Consider the following 18,202-nt stretch of genomic DNA (forward strand, 5'->3'; position numbering starts at 1 on the left):
CAACGTGTATTTATTTATCATGGAATATTTCATGGAAACTGACTGACCAACTATTGAGTATTGCTTTATGATTTGTAAACTGACTACTTTTTCTTAAGTTTCAAACTTAAACAGTTTGGTCATATAGCCTTTTTCAGCAAGAGGAACAAAGACAAATAAACAACATTTGACATGTCATTGGTTGAGGATTTATGTAATAATAGACAAATTAAATATGGATTTAGAAATTAATTGCGTTTTGAGTACCAATGAAGCCGTGATCAACACTTTGAAAATAAAAACCAAAGTCTTTACATGTAGTTAAATGATACGTTTTATTATAACAAAAATATATCAATTAAAACTGTTTGTAATGTTATATACATAAGACTGAGCAGATTGCATGGAATACGAAAAGGTATGTTTATTTAAATTCCGTTCATTGGAAAAGGTTATAATAATATATTGGATTCAAATTGAGAAAGTAAATTCACAAAAACAATAAACAGTGTAATTTATAGAATGTTCTGCATTAAGTAGTATATTCGAGTGCGTACGTTTGCTGTATATCCGGCCAAAGGTTTACACTTTCGGTATGTCCGGCGTTTGTTAGGCTTTGTAGTACAGTCCACTGAGCATGACGTCGTCGTACAAAGCACTCGCCAAAAGAGATCGGCGATACCGAATATTACTCATAACTCAAGTTATATCATAAAATTATTATTTGTTAATGTTCTTTTGAGCATGATAGGCATGTATCATGCTTAGGTAATTTTTTATATAGAAGTATAAAACATTCCATATTTAAATTAAATTTAAACTTACCTTTCTTGAAAGCGAAGCATTGTGTAGTTCGTCTAAGGTAGGTCGCGGCGCTGCGTGCAAAGACAGCACGTTCCTGTAGTTATCAAGGCGAGGCAACGCTTCCCGAGTAAAATGTCTGTAAAAAAATAACTTATTATAATAACCATTGTTTTACAGACTTTTACTGTTATTTTAAAAAAAAATTAAAAGTTCCAAAAAAAATAAAAAAAAAAATTAAAGATTCCATCAAGTTGCTCTATCTAATAGCTAATTCCCGCTCAAAAATCATTATCATTTTTTACATTAAATATATCATATTCTGTCCTTTGCGCCAGCTATTACTCACTAACCGGAACACAGCAATACAAATTATCGCGGTAGAATAATTTAATAGATTAATTTAATTATAAGCCCAGACGAACCTCAGGCCGACTTACATAAAACCCACTCACTATGACCAATATAATTAATTACAAACAATTTGTCTTAAAAAATATGAAATTCACTCAAGTTATTTCATTTTGCAGTTGAAAATGTTGTCCTTCGAGCCGAATAAATGAATGGAAAAAACCCCGTATAGATATTTAAAACAAGATTTTTATACTCTTATGAAATTAATTCGCATATTTTATATCCCTATACTTATTGAATTTAAAACAATGTACCATTTTTTTGCACCGAAGGTTAAAACAATTGTGAAAGCATTATATTAAGGTACGCACATGGCGTATGTTAATTCATACTTTACGTAACCACTTTTTGGTGACGTTTATATTTAAGGGAAATTTCGTAACGAAGCGCAAATGGTGAAATAGTTTTTCTAATCGTAACACAAATTGAATACGGTATAAGTAATTATAATTTAGAAATTTATTCGGTATTTATCACTCAGAGCTAAGATATAGCTGATTTACTTTTCATTACATTCTTATGTTACTATAATTATAACCGATACTTAAATTGAGAAATATTTTTAAGCAGGAATGGGGCTTCACATTCCGAAACCTCTTTTAAAACAGTTGAAGTCTGAACTAAGTAGAACTGTAATTTACCGGTCTATCAAAATAATTAGAGACAGTTCTTCAATAGTTTTCTGTTGTCCTGATCGAAGCTGACCAGCTTAAAACATCAAATAATATCTTATACATTATAATATAGAGCAGAGATGGCCCAGTGGTTAGAACGCGTGCATCTTAACCGATGATTGCGGGTTCAAACCCAGGCAAGCACCACTATACATATGTGCTTAATTTGTGTTTATAATTCATCTCGTGCTCGGCGGTGAAGGAAAACATCGTGAGGAAACCTGCATGTGTCTAATTTCATCGAAATTCTGCCACATGTGCATTCCACCAACCCGCATTGGTACAGCGTGGTGGAATATGTTCCAAACCCTCTCCTTAATGGAAGAGGATGCCTTATCTCAGCAGTGGGAAATGTACAGGCTGTTACTTTACTTTACTTTTACTTTACATTATAATAGAATTTTTTACACTTCTCGATCTCACCTGAAACTCTTGCCGTATTTCGTGTCCGTAGCTGTGAGGGGATCATCACTTTCCATACCAGAACCGTCGCTTTCTGTTCCTTCGTCTTGTTTATCTTCCATCTGAGACAATGAAAATAAAATAAGCATAATCATAACAACAAGCTTTATCAAATGAAAGAACGCGTCTTGATTCAAACTAATTATTAAGACCAGGGTCAGGAAGATTTTATAATTTCATATTGTTGTTGTGAAACACCAAACGAATACGACTGGACTTTTATTTTTTATATCTAATAGAAAGACCCGAAGCATTGGAGATCGCCATTAATTTGTCATCCTAGTAGAAAGATTGGTGCACAAGATTTTGCTTGGGTGCGGCGACAATGCAATTTGCATAGCTATTTCAAATTAATAAACTTCGATGACATTTAATGGAAGGCTTTATACCCATTTACTTTGTAGAAACTGCTCATGTGCAAGATTGCACTGTAGCACATAAACTTTTAAGCAGATCGCCATCATAATTGGCACTAGACCTCTGACAGGATTTACACCTTACTTATATTGTTATAGCATGTACTTTGTTGCTTCTATGATATGCACAAGGCAATATTAACCAGGTCAACCATGGAAATCGAGTTCATAGTACTGGGCGATTAATACCAACAAGTACATAATAAACCTACATATTATGTCTTTAGGTACTTGGCTTAAGAATTATGATCATGACATTAGGTATTTTATAATAATGATTATGCATAAAAGCTTAACCCGTGTTTCCTATAACAAAGCTTTTTAAGCCAAGTAATACATAAACAGATGTCAGTTATAACGGAAATATTATTTAATCATAGTAACTTAACAAAATACTCTAAATCAACCTCACAGCATTGGTCTTATTGCTTATTATTGTAGATACAGATAATAGGCAGTACTTATTACGAGTCACGTCACGTTGAAAGCATTAACTACACATTCACCATCAATAAGCCATTCGGAAAAGAATTTGACACTCGGCCTTTTATAACGGTAGTTAGTAAGTACATTGAGAAATCAATACTTCCAAACTTTCGATTATAGCAAAGTAACTAAAACTTACAAGACTTTTCCAGCGTAGTCATATTAGAAACTATTTAATACGTGTATTAATAAAAGCCGGACCTTGCGAGTCTCCCTACGGTGCCTCGGAGATCAAGCTAATCAGCTGGTTCCGGTTACTATCAAACATCTCGTAATAATCGTGAACTCTTGATAATTATTTAAGCCAAGGATTGTACTTGTTTAACTACAAAGGATTGCGAAGGTCAGCCACATTTCTTTGGACATTAAAATATACTCAGTAACAATAAAATACAAGAAAACCACTATACTTTCAGGCACACGTAAATAAATAATAAAACACGTAATCTAAAATTTTGTAAGAAATAGCTACATCGATAGAATGGTATATTTCATAGGAGGAAACTTTAATTTCGCAACAAAGTGATTATCTTATAATAGGTTCCTTCCTCTGTCTACATTATTTCCCGCGAAGTAATCCTAGGGTCCGGGTCAAGTCGAATTCAATCATTTCATTCAAGACAGCAAGGTCGGGATTGCCTCGTCGTCTATTTTTAGCTATCTAAATTTAGATATACCCACTTATCCAACGGCCAACGGATTCTGAAACTGATATTCATATTGCTTAAAGCAGTTTAAGTCTTAACAAACGTATTTGTCATCGTTTGAATCAGGAATTGCATTTGATAAGACAATTGATCTTGATTCATGTACAACTCGAGTCCATTTATTTTTATGTTCATAAAGTAAGCAAAGAAAACGTCTTTGAAGAATTTTTTCTACAAAATTTTGACGTCTACCTATACACTGTTAAGGTATACAAACAACAAACGCTCTATCTTAAATGTATCAAAGTAGAAAACAGGTAACGAGAGGAATGACGTTTAAATAACCATCACGACATACCTCTGTAGATCTTCTGCAGTTCTCAGAACTATATTTCGCTTTCGGTCGCTTCATGCTCAACTAGAATACAATAGTCAAACCACCTATGCACCCAATACAAATAAACCAATGACAATTCTCCTGTCTCTGATTTCCGGATTAGAGCAAAAAATTCAAAGTTAAATAAGACGGTTTCGTACAATACACAATTGTATGCCTTATATAAGTTCAACGAAATTATGAATGATACTCCGAGCTGTAAATAATAATAGAATCAAAACATACAAGCTTGAAATAATCGTTTATTGGTTTTGTTGTTCGCTCCATGTGCACTATCTTACTGCTTTCATTGTTTCGTTACAATAAAGTTCTGAATCTTTCTTATAAATTAAAATAATCTTGGAATGGTTTGTCCTGCATTTCCTAACCTTGACTGGTAGAGAATGCTTTTAGCATAAAGCAAGGCGTGATATTATACATACATTTATATACATATCTATATAGCGCAACAAGCTATAAAATAAATAACTATACAGTTCTTGTACTTTCAAGTATTTGGTTAGATACTTGGAAATAATATTTTTGTCGTAGGACATATTTGAAGGTGATTTGTATATATAATAGAATTCGATCCTCTTAAATTTACTAGATACATTAAAATTGCACATCACGGTAATGGTCGTTTGTTACTTTAATATCTTAAAGATCCTCAGTAGATACTCGTAAAACCGGTATAATCTGGTATAAGCAACCGTACCACGGCCCCCTACACCTAGATTAAAGGTTACGCTCCAGTTATAGGTCTGTTCACTCACGAAGGCATTAACAAATATATTTTATTTTTGCCACCTATTATTCTTACATTAGCCATCTCACGCACACTAAGACGTCTTGTCACGCACACTAAGACACGAACGTCGTTCATAGGAATGCACGCCGATAATTTAGCATAGAGCTGCCCGATTTCCTAATTTAACAGATCTATCCCTTTTTATGTTGCTGTAATGTCGTTAATAAATAAGATTTTAACTCATACATTCACATTAGGGCTCTGTTATTATGACTTATTACGTTAGGTTAGTTCGTTTTCACACTTTATATGCAATCGTAAAGTAACAGGTATATGAGACAGAACCGTTAAGATGACGTTATCCTGATCCCTAACTAACATCGCCAACGACGGACATCTACATTAGAGACTAACTGCGCAAGATTTACGGAAGTGTGTGCATTCAATTAACTCATTAAACGTAAAAAACGTTTCTGTTACACCTACTCAGAAGTACCGACAAATATTATACCTATAGCTTTATCTGAACAGTTTAAAATTACATTTCTGATATCAGTGTTACTGGCTTTCATGGCTAACATTAATTTAATGATATGAAATCTAAATAAGCGAAACATGAGTGCAATAATTTATATGAAATAAAAAAATAATAACGACGTCATATAACAACCTTTTTGATTTAGGTGTGTATTGTAGTTTATATTTTGGTCAAATAAAAATACTATTACAAACTTGCAATGTTGTGCAAGTCTTATTTTACCGAGAGACCCTACCCAACCAATGGAGAGGAGATTTGCGTGTTAGTTATCTATAATTTTCGTAACTGTTTCTTCTTATTTTTTTTTATTGTTCTGTAATTTTTTTTTATTAAAATTGAATAAGCTAGATCACAACTACGTATTTTTATTTATCGATCGCAAATTCCTGGGTAATACTCTGAATAAATAGCACATACAATAGTATAAAGATTAAGCAATAATAAATGAATGGCAAGGTAAAGAACAATATACATTATTCAATATATTGATACGTGCCAAACGTGTAATTAGACGGAATTTTATACATCTGATTGCCTTGTATGGGTCACGAATAACATAAATCATATTAATTTAATAAAGTAATATTACTTACTTATTTCATTTGTAAAATAACTGTATTATATATAACACATAAATTTTCAACGTTTTTAGATATTGTTTTAACTATTGTTTTTTGTATGAGTACTGTATACAATTACTTTCATCAATTTTATTATCACCCAGTAAAGAGATGAATTCAACCATATCCCATAAAAATAAATTAAAGTGTTATATTAGTTTTACCCATCGTAACATTTATAGATCGTGCACACTTTTTTTAATCCATATTAAACCTTTTATATGTCAATGGAGCTAATAGTTATAATCAGCCATTAGATTCCTAATGGTGAATTTGATTCGTTTTGTAGATTAAAAAATTTTGAGAAACAGTTGAGTCAAGTACAAATATAACCATGAAACCGGAAATTGAAAAATTTTCCTGTTGAACTCGACTAATCGTATAATCATACAGATTATTATTATAAATTTATTTTACGAATCTCGTAATTTGTATGTCATGCTTTGTATTTACGTACTATACGATTCAAAAGTCTTAAAACATGTAAGGCCCAACAAACGCTTGTATGATGGGTACCATACAATGTTTGATTGGATGAGTCATTCATATGAAATTTTAGTGTGTTAAAAACACCAAAAGCCTTAATAAAATAGGTGATATAGTTACACATACTCATAGCATATTTCTCGCATTGAGCATTGCATCGCTTAGCATCCAGTGGTATCTAGTGATATTATTAAGACGTACGCCGAGGCTATGGGAAGTGTATAGGTAGTTATCCAATTTGTCGCTATTATGATTTATCGGTATAGGCGCCTCTGACCTAGACCGATGGATGATGTATATTTTTTGTTACTTAAAGAAACGAAAATTTTCCAAACATAATAACCATTTTAAATAAGTATTTTGCATTTATTTTTATATTGTTGTTTTCCTTGATATTTCGCCGCAAAATCATGGCCACAGCCAACAAAGGTCAGACTAAAATAAGATTTTGATACAATATCAATATTATATAAAAGATGAATTGTGTGATAATGAAGATGAAATCATACATAATTTAGTACAAATAATATTAGGTGAAAATAGACCACACTCGATATAGTAATTTTTGAATAAGTTTTATTTTAATGTGATAAAAGTCCAAGGAGGCAGACATCCATTCAATAGTATAAATAGACTCATACAAGCAATAAAAGTCTTAAATATGCAAGAAAATGATGGTATAACTCAGAATCTGTAAGCATATTGATTTTATTAGAGAAACTTAAATTTAACAGACAAAAATAGAGCCATGAGCAAATTATACTACAGAATTGAGGATGTACACAATTCATGGATGAATCTTCAAATTTCTTGTAAGTAACTTATAGCTTGTTCCGAAAGGGTTTTGCTGATTTATTAGGCCATTGATTTGATAAAAGATTCTAAGTGTACTGTGATACATTAAATTTATTCTATGACCTGACTATTTGCATATATGACTAGCCTTATTGTGTATTTTATACACAATCTTATCTGATTGTATAATGAAAACCTATTTGTTTTATCCAATGCGACAATAGAATGATTTTCATTATTTAATTACAAACATTGAAAACTTTGTTCTTATCATGGAATCAAAACATTGTTTTAATAGGTCTTATTACAAGAACCATACAATTTAAAATGGAATAGCACATTAAATCCGTGAGGACACTAACTACCTGTAGGTGTGTTTTATAAGCTTATCAGAATGAGGTCATTCCTAGATCCTGCTTTATATTATGTATATAATATATAGTAACAATAATAAAATTTTTCTATATGGCCTGTTTCTCATTTATATAATTAATATTAAATCGTCTCTTAATATAAGTTCAAGGGGTATAAATACTGTCACATCCTATCATAGAATATATCGATTGTATCTCACTGTATGTAAACTTTATGTTTTTATGAGAAATGAATTATTTAAACCATTTTTTTGTTTAAACTTTGCTGTTAACACTTCAATGAATGTATCAAGAATGATGGTTATAATTGATATAATTATGTTGTGCATGTTTCATTAATTTAAGCTAAAGACTAAATGTTGAAACAACACATGTTCATAATAATCAATAATTATTTTGTAAAAATAGATTTTCGAAATATTAATCTAGATAGATAGATTTTCAGAAATAGTAATCACCCTCGCATTGTTATTGGGCTAGTAACCCAGATGGGCTTGTAAAAGCCTTACAAAGTTATCGATCTATTATTAAGTTTTCATTTTATTTTCTCAATATCAACTTTTATACAAGTAATAAGAGCTCATGGAGTAGTTTTGAGCAATGTATTTGTTTTAATTCATAATCTTTTGTGAATATGCAGGTGGCTAAAAGAATGTGTTGTTTACATCCCTATAACATTTACCATAAAGTCATAGTCCTGATAGCTTACTGAGGTTTTCCGTACATACTTCTACAATCTGATTTTTTTTTTTAATTAAGTTAAGTTTATCTCCTTTACAATCAGTATATAAGTGTAATGCTATTAAATAGAGATTTTTGACTTTGGCTTAAAACTTAAACCATGTTTTTTAAAAATTCAACAAAATATAGAGGCATTTTGTTGAATTATTAAAACTCAACAGTTATAAAGTAAACAGATTCCAAAATCAAATATCATTAAACATGATAAAATATGAGCAAAAAGTTCAAATTGAATATATAATCTATGAAAAAAAGCAACTATAAGGTTCTTATTATTAAAGAATTTACATCCTCCTTAAATGATTACACCACACTGTAAGGTTTGTTTCAGTTTCTATATTAAATATAATATTTTTTCTTACCTGAAACCTTGTGGTCGAGGGCTGATCTTTGAACCGAGAAGGTTTTTCGATGTCTCGGAAGCTACTCTTAGGTATGGGAGACTTCGGGCGCACCAACGAGCCATTGGTCACAGGTTCAAGTAGCAGTTTTTCTCTCTCCCCCTCTTTAGCCTTAAATTGCAGTCCAGCCTCGGCATCAGTTTCGTTTCTTATAATTTCAGAAGGATATTGTATGTTGCCATTCGTAGCGGCCATTGATTTCGCCGAACTGATTTTTCGAAATCGTCCAATAATAACGTCTTCTTCATCGTTTACCGGCATATTTATTTTTTCCGTTGTATTTTTATCATTGACAATTGTTAAGCTAACAGGACTTAACTCGATATCTTTCTGTGATGATGCCATTTTGTAGAAAAAATACAAAGAATAAGTATCAAAAACCGTATACTTTAATTCATAAAACTCATTTTTTCCACAAAAGTAAGTTTCGAGGTTGTGATTTCATCCGATATTAAAATGCTGAATGAGCAAAAATCAAATTAATTTCACCTAACAGTAAAATAATTGAGTCACTCATTATTTATGTCAATATTTCAAAACCAATAACTTTTCTTTAAAAGCTTATTAACAAAAATCTGTAAAGCGCGGATAAGACAACTACCATTTTAAAAATTGAACAACCTGATCGAAACGAAGTTCAGAATTTGACTGATATTCACAATGACAAATTGACAACTGAAACTGACAATTCGCAATGAACAAGAACGAAGGAAATGAAATTCATTCATGAAAGACATTCAATTGCTAGCTCTGAATGTAAGTTTTTTAAGCCTCCAAATAAATATCTCTAGTGTGTGAGATTATTTTTCTATACGACAACTGAAATATTCTGCTTCAGCCACAATGAACCGAATTTTAAGACGAAACTAGCACTGCTCGAGCTATTACCATTTAATGAAAGTGCAATGGAAGAGGCGATGAGGTATAAAGGTGTTGATAATTAGAAAATCGATATTATATCGATTGATATTAAGATACTCTGGATCATTTTCTCACTATGTGAGAGAAACTAAACCTCTTTATGCAAATTAAATTACTTTTTATTACAATATAATTTTTCTAAATTTACACTTAATCATGAAAATAATTATGGCTCAAATGTTGGCTGTGGTCGAACGTTTTGGCGATAGTCGATTAATCAGATTCCGTTCTGCTTCGGGATTAGGGTAATGTCGTTAATTAAATATGAATTACGAAATTTGATAAAATTTAAAAATATTTAGAAAATTTAAATGTTTTGATTTTGACTTAAAAAGCGCATTATCGTTTTATTATATTAAAATTAAAAGCCAAAAATACGTGTCATCATGGAGTGGCATCGGATAGCACTTCGATAAGCAACTTTTCTGGAGTTTTTATGTTAGTATTTGTTATTTGCTACATAGCAACGATAGAGATTGTAGTTCATTATTTTCCCAAAAGATACCAAATATATTTATAGCTTACATACAGAACTGTTGTTTTTACCAATGTGACGTCACCAAAATGATTCACATTGTTTTGAAATTTAATTAAATTTAAATTTTGTTTAAAAAATTTTTTTTATGTTATGAAAATGGTTTAGTTTAGTTAGTAGATATTAGGAACATCAATATTTTGAAGTACTTTTTTAAAAACAGTAGAATACCCTATTGACCTTCTGCTGGATAGTTTGATACAATTTTTTGTTAATAAAAAGTTGACAATGGTTGATTACAAATTTATTACAAAATACATAATTATAAGCATTAAATTATTATAATCATTTTACATAGTGAAGCTATTTCAGCTTATTTATTATTAATTGGTTTTATATTCTGTGGTTTCATTGAATTTTAAAGTATTTAAAGTTGATAATTCTGAATAACAAAAATATTAAACAAGATCAAAAGTAGAAATCAGAGGTACATAACTTACTAAAGTCTCTGGATGTATTAAATTTAATTTTATTATTCAGTGAATAATGAGTAAAGTTTATTAGTTTTTACTTTCTAGTCATTTTATACAGTCGACAATAGTTCAGCTTACCGCTAATACCGATTATCTATCATAATATTATCAATTATACTAAATCTAAAACTTTAAAACGTTTCAGTAACATATATTTGTTAAGTGCCAACTTATATATACGATTAAAAAAAAGTTCATTAAGTAATTAGTACAATAAGTGTGTTTTTATTACGATACCTGCTATAATATACATTATATTTGTAGTTACCGAAATACAAAAATGGGTTTCGATGATGGGCGTATGGTTTTAGAAAGCCCTAACGGAGCATATTACTCGGGCCAAACAGTTCGAGGAAAACTTACATTTCGACAAGACAAAGTAAAGTCATTTAGAGGTGAGACAGGAAAATAAATAAGAAACTATACCAATTTAGAAATAAATCTCTTAAGTACCCGTGAAAGTTAAAATAAATACGAATTATTTATTAGACAACTTGTGGATTTTCATTTTGCTCAGAACTCACTACGTATTACATATTTTAATTTTTTTTATACATACTACATACTTTATATTTAAGAAAAATTAGAGTCATAGTACACCTTACACCTGTGTGTAATATAAGTAAATGAATTACAAAATATTTAAATGTATATGCTATTACTATTTATTTAAAAACTTTAAAGAATTCATTTTTTAGACTAATCTAATATTCATGGCCATGCTCTAAGGCAAATATAATGAATATACAATATGTATGATAAAAAATAGTACAGTAGTGACCAAAATCTTAATGGCTTTTGTCACTGACGATTTTGGTGTTAAGATTTTTTACCTATACATTTTAAACAATAGTTATGTTTATTTATACTTAGGTATATATGTGAAAATACTGGGCTTTTGCAAAGTTCACTGGACAACAACGGAATCACGCAGAGTTAATGGTAAAACTGAAACTTACAGGAAAACTCATGAATCATATGAGGAATATGTCAATATGAAAGTTTATTTAGTCGGTGGTGAATCAGGTTAGTACCTATTATAAGTTTAAATTGTTTTTTTTTTACATCAAGATTGACAGTTACAACAGATATTTAAAAGCATATAGTTTGTAATGACATCAACATCTATCCAGCATCAGTAAAAAGATTTATTAATATCTCAGCTAACAATTGGTGTTATTTGTTTTGAACCATGATTATCTGTCCAAGTTGTAATAATGCTGTTTTGTAATTTATAACACATTGATAATTGACTGAATCATTAGATTGGTTAATAAAATGTTAAATTATGTTTTAATTTGATTTTAGGTAATACAATAATTAAGATTACATTTCAAAGGTTCTGGTTTGAAGTTGTTCATATGCCCATTAAGTATATTTAAACCATTTATTTTGCTACACACATACATTACATAGATTATACAGAAGAAACTAATTAAATTTAAAGAATACAGTGTAGGTAGCAAGGGGTTCATCTCAGTATAAGCTGTGCTAATGTACAGCACTGATTTTCAGATGGCCCCTGACTTTTATATCTTGTATCGATGCAACCCTTGCTCTACCTGCATGTGTCACTACTTTCAAATGTTATTTTAAAATATAATACTATTTTGGAATTTTAATTTATATTATAATATGATAATTTAAATTTACAGGAGACCATCAAATTCAGCCGGGTGATTATGATTATCCATTTACTTTCAACCTTCCTGCTGGATGTCCGGCATCTTTTGAGGGCAGCTATGGTCACATAAGATACGAAATTAAGGCAGTTGTAGATAGAGCATTTAAATTTGACCAAGAGAAGAAGATTGCTGTAAGAGTGATGGCTCCCATGGATCTCAATAGTGATCCATATTGTAGGGTTAGTATTTTTTATTCAACGACAAAATGTTATTCGTGATATTTTAAGAGTGTTTTCAATTATTATGATTACATTAGATCATTAATAGTAGTATTACATTACAAAATTATTTGTTTATTATAAAATGAACAATGAAATTGTACTTCTTCGTCTTTCTTCCAGAATTATCTGAGTGGAAATGGTATGGCAGATATGGGTTATGATAATTTATTAAGTACATGATATATTTTTAGGGTAGTCAATTAAGAATAACTGTATTTTTGCACACATAATTGGTCACACTATTATCTTCTATGCATTTGAATTGTGTTCTTTGTGAACACGATTCAACGATGGCCACACATCTGGTCACCATCAACATATTTATTTATCTTAAATCAATATCAAGTTTACCAGCCTTCCTCATCGAACTTTACACTTGTGTAATATTATTTTATATAGGCACACAATTATCATTTATCAATTTTACAATTGGTGTAAAAATAATATTTTAAATTCATATATATATATCAAATTTATATGTTTTTCTTATTAAACAGGAACCAATAGAAATGGAATTCAATGCTTCATATTGCTGCTGCTGTTTTAGTTCAGGCTCATGTGACACAGTTGTCAATGCTCCCATGTCGGGCTACTGTCCTGGGCAAACAATTCCGATTGAAATTTCATGCACAAACAAGGGCGACGTAGAAATTAGCCAAATTATCATTCGCATTGTCAAGGTGAGAATTGAATAATGTATTATTTTATTTCTATTAGATATTTTTTTAATCCATAGAGTTTTATTATGGTATAGTTAAAACATTATTAACAAAACAAAATTACTTTTATAACAAATTTATTGCAAAGATATAAAATAATAATTTTCTCTTCTAATATTACTACAAAATAGTAAAACAATGATACGCCTGTCCGTATTTCGCGCCACCTCCCGCCAAAAAGAGAAAGAATTTTAAAAGTCAGCTTGACTCATTACGTTCGGAAAGTTACACTAATTCTCTAAAACTACTATTCTTGACTTTAAAATTCAATTGAGTTTAGTGTCTCAACCGCACCGATCAATCTCATTCGTGTCTTCTCCATCCTACGTGACATTGGCGAATTAATCTGTGCCCTGCCGGCACAACTAAAAACCATTAAACTAAGAATTGAATTGAATTGTACACTAATTCTCCTTATAAAATAGTAGTTGCTATTGACATACTCACTTCCAGCAAAACATAATGGCAACATATATTTAACATACAAATAAATACTTATTGATAAAAAAATATTGGTACTACAGTAATTTTCTCAAGTTGTTTGTGTGGGTTGGGGGCATACTCTGTAAGATATTTCTTTATTTGACTTGTTATTCAATATATTGTTCCTCTCCACTGTGACTTTGTTGTCCTGCTTGTTGATTTTTATTTAATTCAGAACAATTGATTCTTTTCTTATATTTTAAACTATTGTAACTAAAGTAAGTTTAAACAAATTACTAATGACTGTTTTAAGTAACTTAAATATTTTTAGGAAGTAGTCTTTATTGCTACACATCACTCAGGAAGAAAGACAGAAAAGGATGTCATAGCGGAGATAAAAAAAGGTTCGGTACCTGGCAACACCAGCCGTAACTGGACACTAGATATGGAAGTACCTGCTTTAGACATTTACAATGTTTCTGGATGCAGATACATTGACTTAGATTACAAATTTGAAGTAAGTGGTTATTTAGATACATTATTATAATCTTTTTGGTAGTGGTTTACAAAACATGGCTTTAAAACTTGCTCACCTTTTCTATATATGTATTCTTTTTAGGTCGTAATTTCTCCTAGCGGATGTCACAATGACTCTGAGGGATCGCGAAAAATAATTATTGGAACTACTCCCTTAGTAGGTTACCAGGACAATGTACAGAATCCACTGCAAGACCAAATGCCTCTACCAATTGCAGCGGTGACCCAACAACCCTTGTCGTCTTATCCTGCTGCCAGTCCCTATCCATACCCAGGCAGTCCTCCCTCCCAAACTAATGCGCCCTACCCGAATAGTCCTTATCAGCATCCTCCTTATCCAGTATCGTCGCCATACCCCGGTCCGAATCCGCCGTATCCTACAAATAATGTAACACAATCACCTTATCCAGCTGGAAACATACCTTACCCTATCGGAAATCCGAGCATTGTAAGCAATTCGCCGTATCCCACCCACAACGCTCCATACCCTGATAACCCTCCTCCATACCCTGGAAATGATTCGCCATACCCTGCTGCCCTGCCAAATGTGCCATATACACCAAAGCAAATGGGATTCACCCCAGAAGCAGGATCTAACACGCCCGGTAGGACCTTATTAAAGACTGGTAACATCGGTTTCACGGTTCAAGGAAGCGGCGACGTGCCTTTTCAGTCGCCTGGGATTGGACCGTCTCTTCCAATATCCGTAAGTACTTGCTGTTACATATTTAAATTTTTATTATATATTTATTTTTTATTATTTAATGATATACATACTTTTTCGTATTATAAACGATCTATGTTCTTTTTTAGCCTGTTCCTGCAAATCCATACTCAGCGGCGAGTGCACCAGTGCTTGATTCTCCCGACACTGAGAAAAGTAAGTTATGATATAATATTATTCAAAAAAACAGTACTGATAATCTGTAATAAGTGTTTATTTACTAAAGAATACATTATTGTTTCAGAGTAAGAAAATGAATGGAATTTAAAATAAAACCGCGTTCGTTTTTTTTGGATACAGGTCTAAGGTGTAAAAAATGTAATCTTTGGTGCTAAAATTATTCTTATATATATATACCCACCATAAAATACATATACCGCCCTGCACACTAGGGAATAGTGACGTCATAAGAGAATGTCAAGCCATTTGGCCTTACGACATACAAGCCGGTCTTATCACAATTCGCACCAAAAGATGTTCCATATCAAAAATATGTATTGAAATAAGGCATTAAAATATTTTCTGTATTAGTAACAGAAAATATTCTAATGCCCTATATTAGTATGAAAAGGAAATGCATTTAAATGTATTATTTTGAATATTACTAACAAATCAATTTACAATAAATGTGCATAATCTACAAGTGAGGAGGATTATAAAACCGTCGTCCTTCTCATCTTCATGTTCTATAACCTAAGATTTATTAACTAATTATGTCAAGCATTTTTATATTAATCTATAAGCATTTTTGTCGGCTTAAAATTTGCTGTCGTATTGATATTTTTTTTTCAATTTCTAACTGAAATATCTACCCTACTATTGTAATACCTAACCTACTAAAATCTTAATGTAAAGCGTGTGCCTTAATAATATTTAAAATTAATCGTACTAATTCTTAATGATATTTTAGATTTCTTTACACTTTTATTATTTTCTATCGTCGCTCTATTTTGGACAATGTTTTTCTTGTTTAATAAATACTTGAAATTTTACAATTTTGACCTCGTCTATGTCGCGTAGTTTTAATGTATAGATTTACTTAAATTTACATATTCATAAGATTTTATTTCGATGTGGAATTTCTATCTCAGGAGAATTTAATCATGTAACAACTGTTAGGTTTTTAAATAATTGTGATATTAAAATTATTATGAACTGAAATCCAGCCATATATATAACTTTTATAAAAGCACAAGAATTTTTCGATATTTTTTTAATTTTATAAATATAGACGTAATGACATTGTTATAGGATGTTATATTATATGTTACTCTTTACTGACATTTTTATAAGGCTTTACACTGTAAAAGTATGTGTGATATATGCTGTATGAATAGTGCTAATTTATCTAAAGTTAGAAAGAAATATAAGTATTGTTTCATCTTGGACAAGCTGTTTTTAAACTTTGTACAAATTAGCACTAGTTCCATATATCGATAGCTAGTCTTGGTCGCAATACATAAGTACTTATTCATAAATGAGATTTTATTATTGCATTAATATTAATTATGTTTATGAATCCTCCAAATATTGTCAAAAAAGACTACTTATAATAATATGTTCCAAATGCTGTTAGGATATGACCTTATGATACCGTAACTTGAAAGTATGTAGTGTCAGCAAAACAATGCGATTAATTTAATAAAATGTTGAATATAAATTTAATCTTAAATAAATTCTGTTCTAACTAATATAAAATGACATGATATTCGAATTATGAATGAGAACAGAGTATCAAAAATAATTCATAAATTGGGGAAACTATCATAGCAAAGTGGAAATGCAGGTCTTTTTACCAGTTTGCTATTTATTAAAATTACTTATTAATATTGTAAATAAATAAAGTACAAAATGATACTACTAATCAAAGAACTTTTTCGTCTAAGTCTTGTGTAACATTTATTATAATTTTTATTTCAATCGTTTCAGATAATAACAATTAACACAAGGTTTTCTGAGCAAAATATCTATTTCTTGTTAGGTTCTATTTTATAACTATAAAAATTAAATTCGATGCCATTGCTAACGTTAATTAGCGACTCAATCAAAATCAAAATCAAAGTATACTTTATTCAAGTGGGCTTTTACAAGCACTTTTGAATCGTCATTTAACAATTAAGTGAAGCTACCACCGGTTCGGAAAATAGATTCTACCGAGAAGAACCGGCAAGAAACTCAGTAGTTACTCTTTTCAACATTTAAAAAAATACAGTCATGTTAGTTAATTTTGAAGTTAATACAATTGTTAAATTAATATATCCTGCCTGGAAGTCAACAGGTAACTAACATCATAAGGCGGTCCAGAAGGTTCTATCCTCACAGAATTAGGAATAATAATTACCACAATTACTTGATATATTACCACTAGGAACAGTCACTATAGTGACTAAAAATGTTATTATGATAATGTTAAAATTTTTAATAAAGCATTTATACTTTTACAATTTTATATGATAATATTAAGAAATGTTACAATAATTATAACCACATTTTTTTTGCTTTATATTTTGTAGTTACTTAATTTTATGAACAATTTAGTGTTTATCAAGTTACTGGTTAATATTTGATCACAATATTTACAATTACATTTGAGTGAAAATTGGAGAAAATTGCTGTACTGACAAATCAAAAATAAAATGTACCATGTATGTTATCTATAATGCAAGTATTTTATGTATGCTTTTGTATTCGTTTTATTCAGCTATTAGGAGTGTTGAGTTAGCATATAGTCGTAGATATAAAAGCTTTGGAAACTTCGAAGGTATTAATGATAATCATTTCACAAGAGGAGAGTGATAAGAAATTGAAATAAAAAAAGATTGTTTCTCATTTTTTAATTTGATATATTTATTAAGAAATATAAATTTATAAAATAAGTATAAAAGGTTACAATATATTTCTATAAAAAATAACAATTATTATATTCTTTGTTGTATGTTGTTACTGTTAGTGCAAAAAAATTACATTGCAAGAATATTTTTAGTTTTATACATTAAATGGTTA

General features: G+C 30.3%; 2 protein-coding genes across 4 annotated transcripts in view; one reads left to right on the forward strand and one right to left on the reverse strand.

Annotated features, from left to right (window-relative positions):
* Positions 1-9,624, reverse strand: part of LOC124534624 (bumetanide-sensitive sodium-(potassium)-chloride cotransporter) — a 33,900-nt gene extending 24,276 nt beyond the window's left edge. Inside the window, exons 1-3 of the mRNA XM_047110564.1 lie at positions 8,923-9,624; positions 2,292-2,392; positions 805-919 (exon numbers count right to left, since the gene is read on the reverse strand). Of these exons, the coding sequence (XP_046966520.1) occupies positions 805-919; positions 2,292-2,392; positions 8,923-9,306 (600 nt within the window). The 5' untranslated portion in view covers positions 9,307-9,624. The remainder of the gene's footprint in view (positions 1-804; positions 920-2,291; positions 2,393-8,922) is intronic.
* Positions 9,625-10,769: 1,145 nt separating this feature from the next.
* Positions 10,770-18,036, forward strand: LOC124534906 (arrestin domain-containing protein 17-like). Of its 3 annotated transcripts, none has more exons than XM_047110950.1 (9): positions 10,770-10,844; positions 11,155-11,285; positions 11,764-11,916; positions 12,546-12,754; positions 13,294-13,476; positions 14,270-14,455; positions 14,558-15,181; positions 15,289-15,355; positions 15,444-18,036. In XM_047110950.1, the coding sequence occupies exons 2-9, from the start codon at positions 11,171-11,173 to the stop codon at positions 15,446-15,448; spliced, it is 1,542 nt and encodes a 513-aa protein (XP_046966906.1). In that variant the 5' UTR covers positions 10,770-10,844; positions 11,155-11,170; the 3' UTR covers positions 15,449-18,036. The 3 variants fall into 3 exon arrangements, with proteins under 3 accessions (XP_046966906.1, XP_046966907.1, XP_046966905.1); XM_047110951.1 differs by having other exon boundaries at positions 10,785-10,896; XM_047110949.1 differs by lacking the exon at positions 10,770-10,844 and adding an exon at positions 10,949-11,082.
* Positions 18,037-18,202: the final 166 nt, after the last annotated feature.

Source organism: Vanessa cardui, chromosome 13, assembly GCF_905220365.1.
Source record: "Vanessa cardui chromosome 13, ilVanCard2.1, whole genome shotgun sequence".
Classification (NCBI taxonomy): domain Eukaryota; kingdom Metazoa; phylum Arthropoda; class Insecta; order Lepidoptera; family Nymphalidae; genus Vanessa; species Vanessa cardui.

Excerpts from the sequence above, each read along its gene's own strand:
- LOC124534906 (XM_047110950.1), top strand. The coding sequence starts at position 11,171 with ATGGGTTTCGATGATGGGCGTATGGTTTTAGAAAGCCCTAACGGAGCA. Across the intron at positions 11,917-12,545 it reads TTTAGTCGGTGGTGAATCAG|GAGACCATCAAATTCAGCCG; the intron begins GTTAGTACCTAT and ends TTAAATTTACAG. Across the intron at positions 12,755-13,293 it reads ATAGTGATCCATATTGTAGG|GAACCAATAGAAATGGAATT; the intron begins GTTAGTATTTTT and ends CTTATTAAACAG.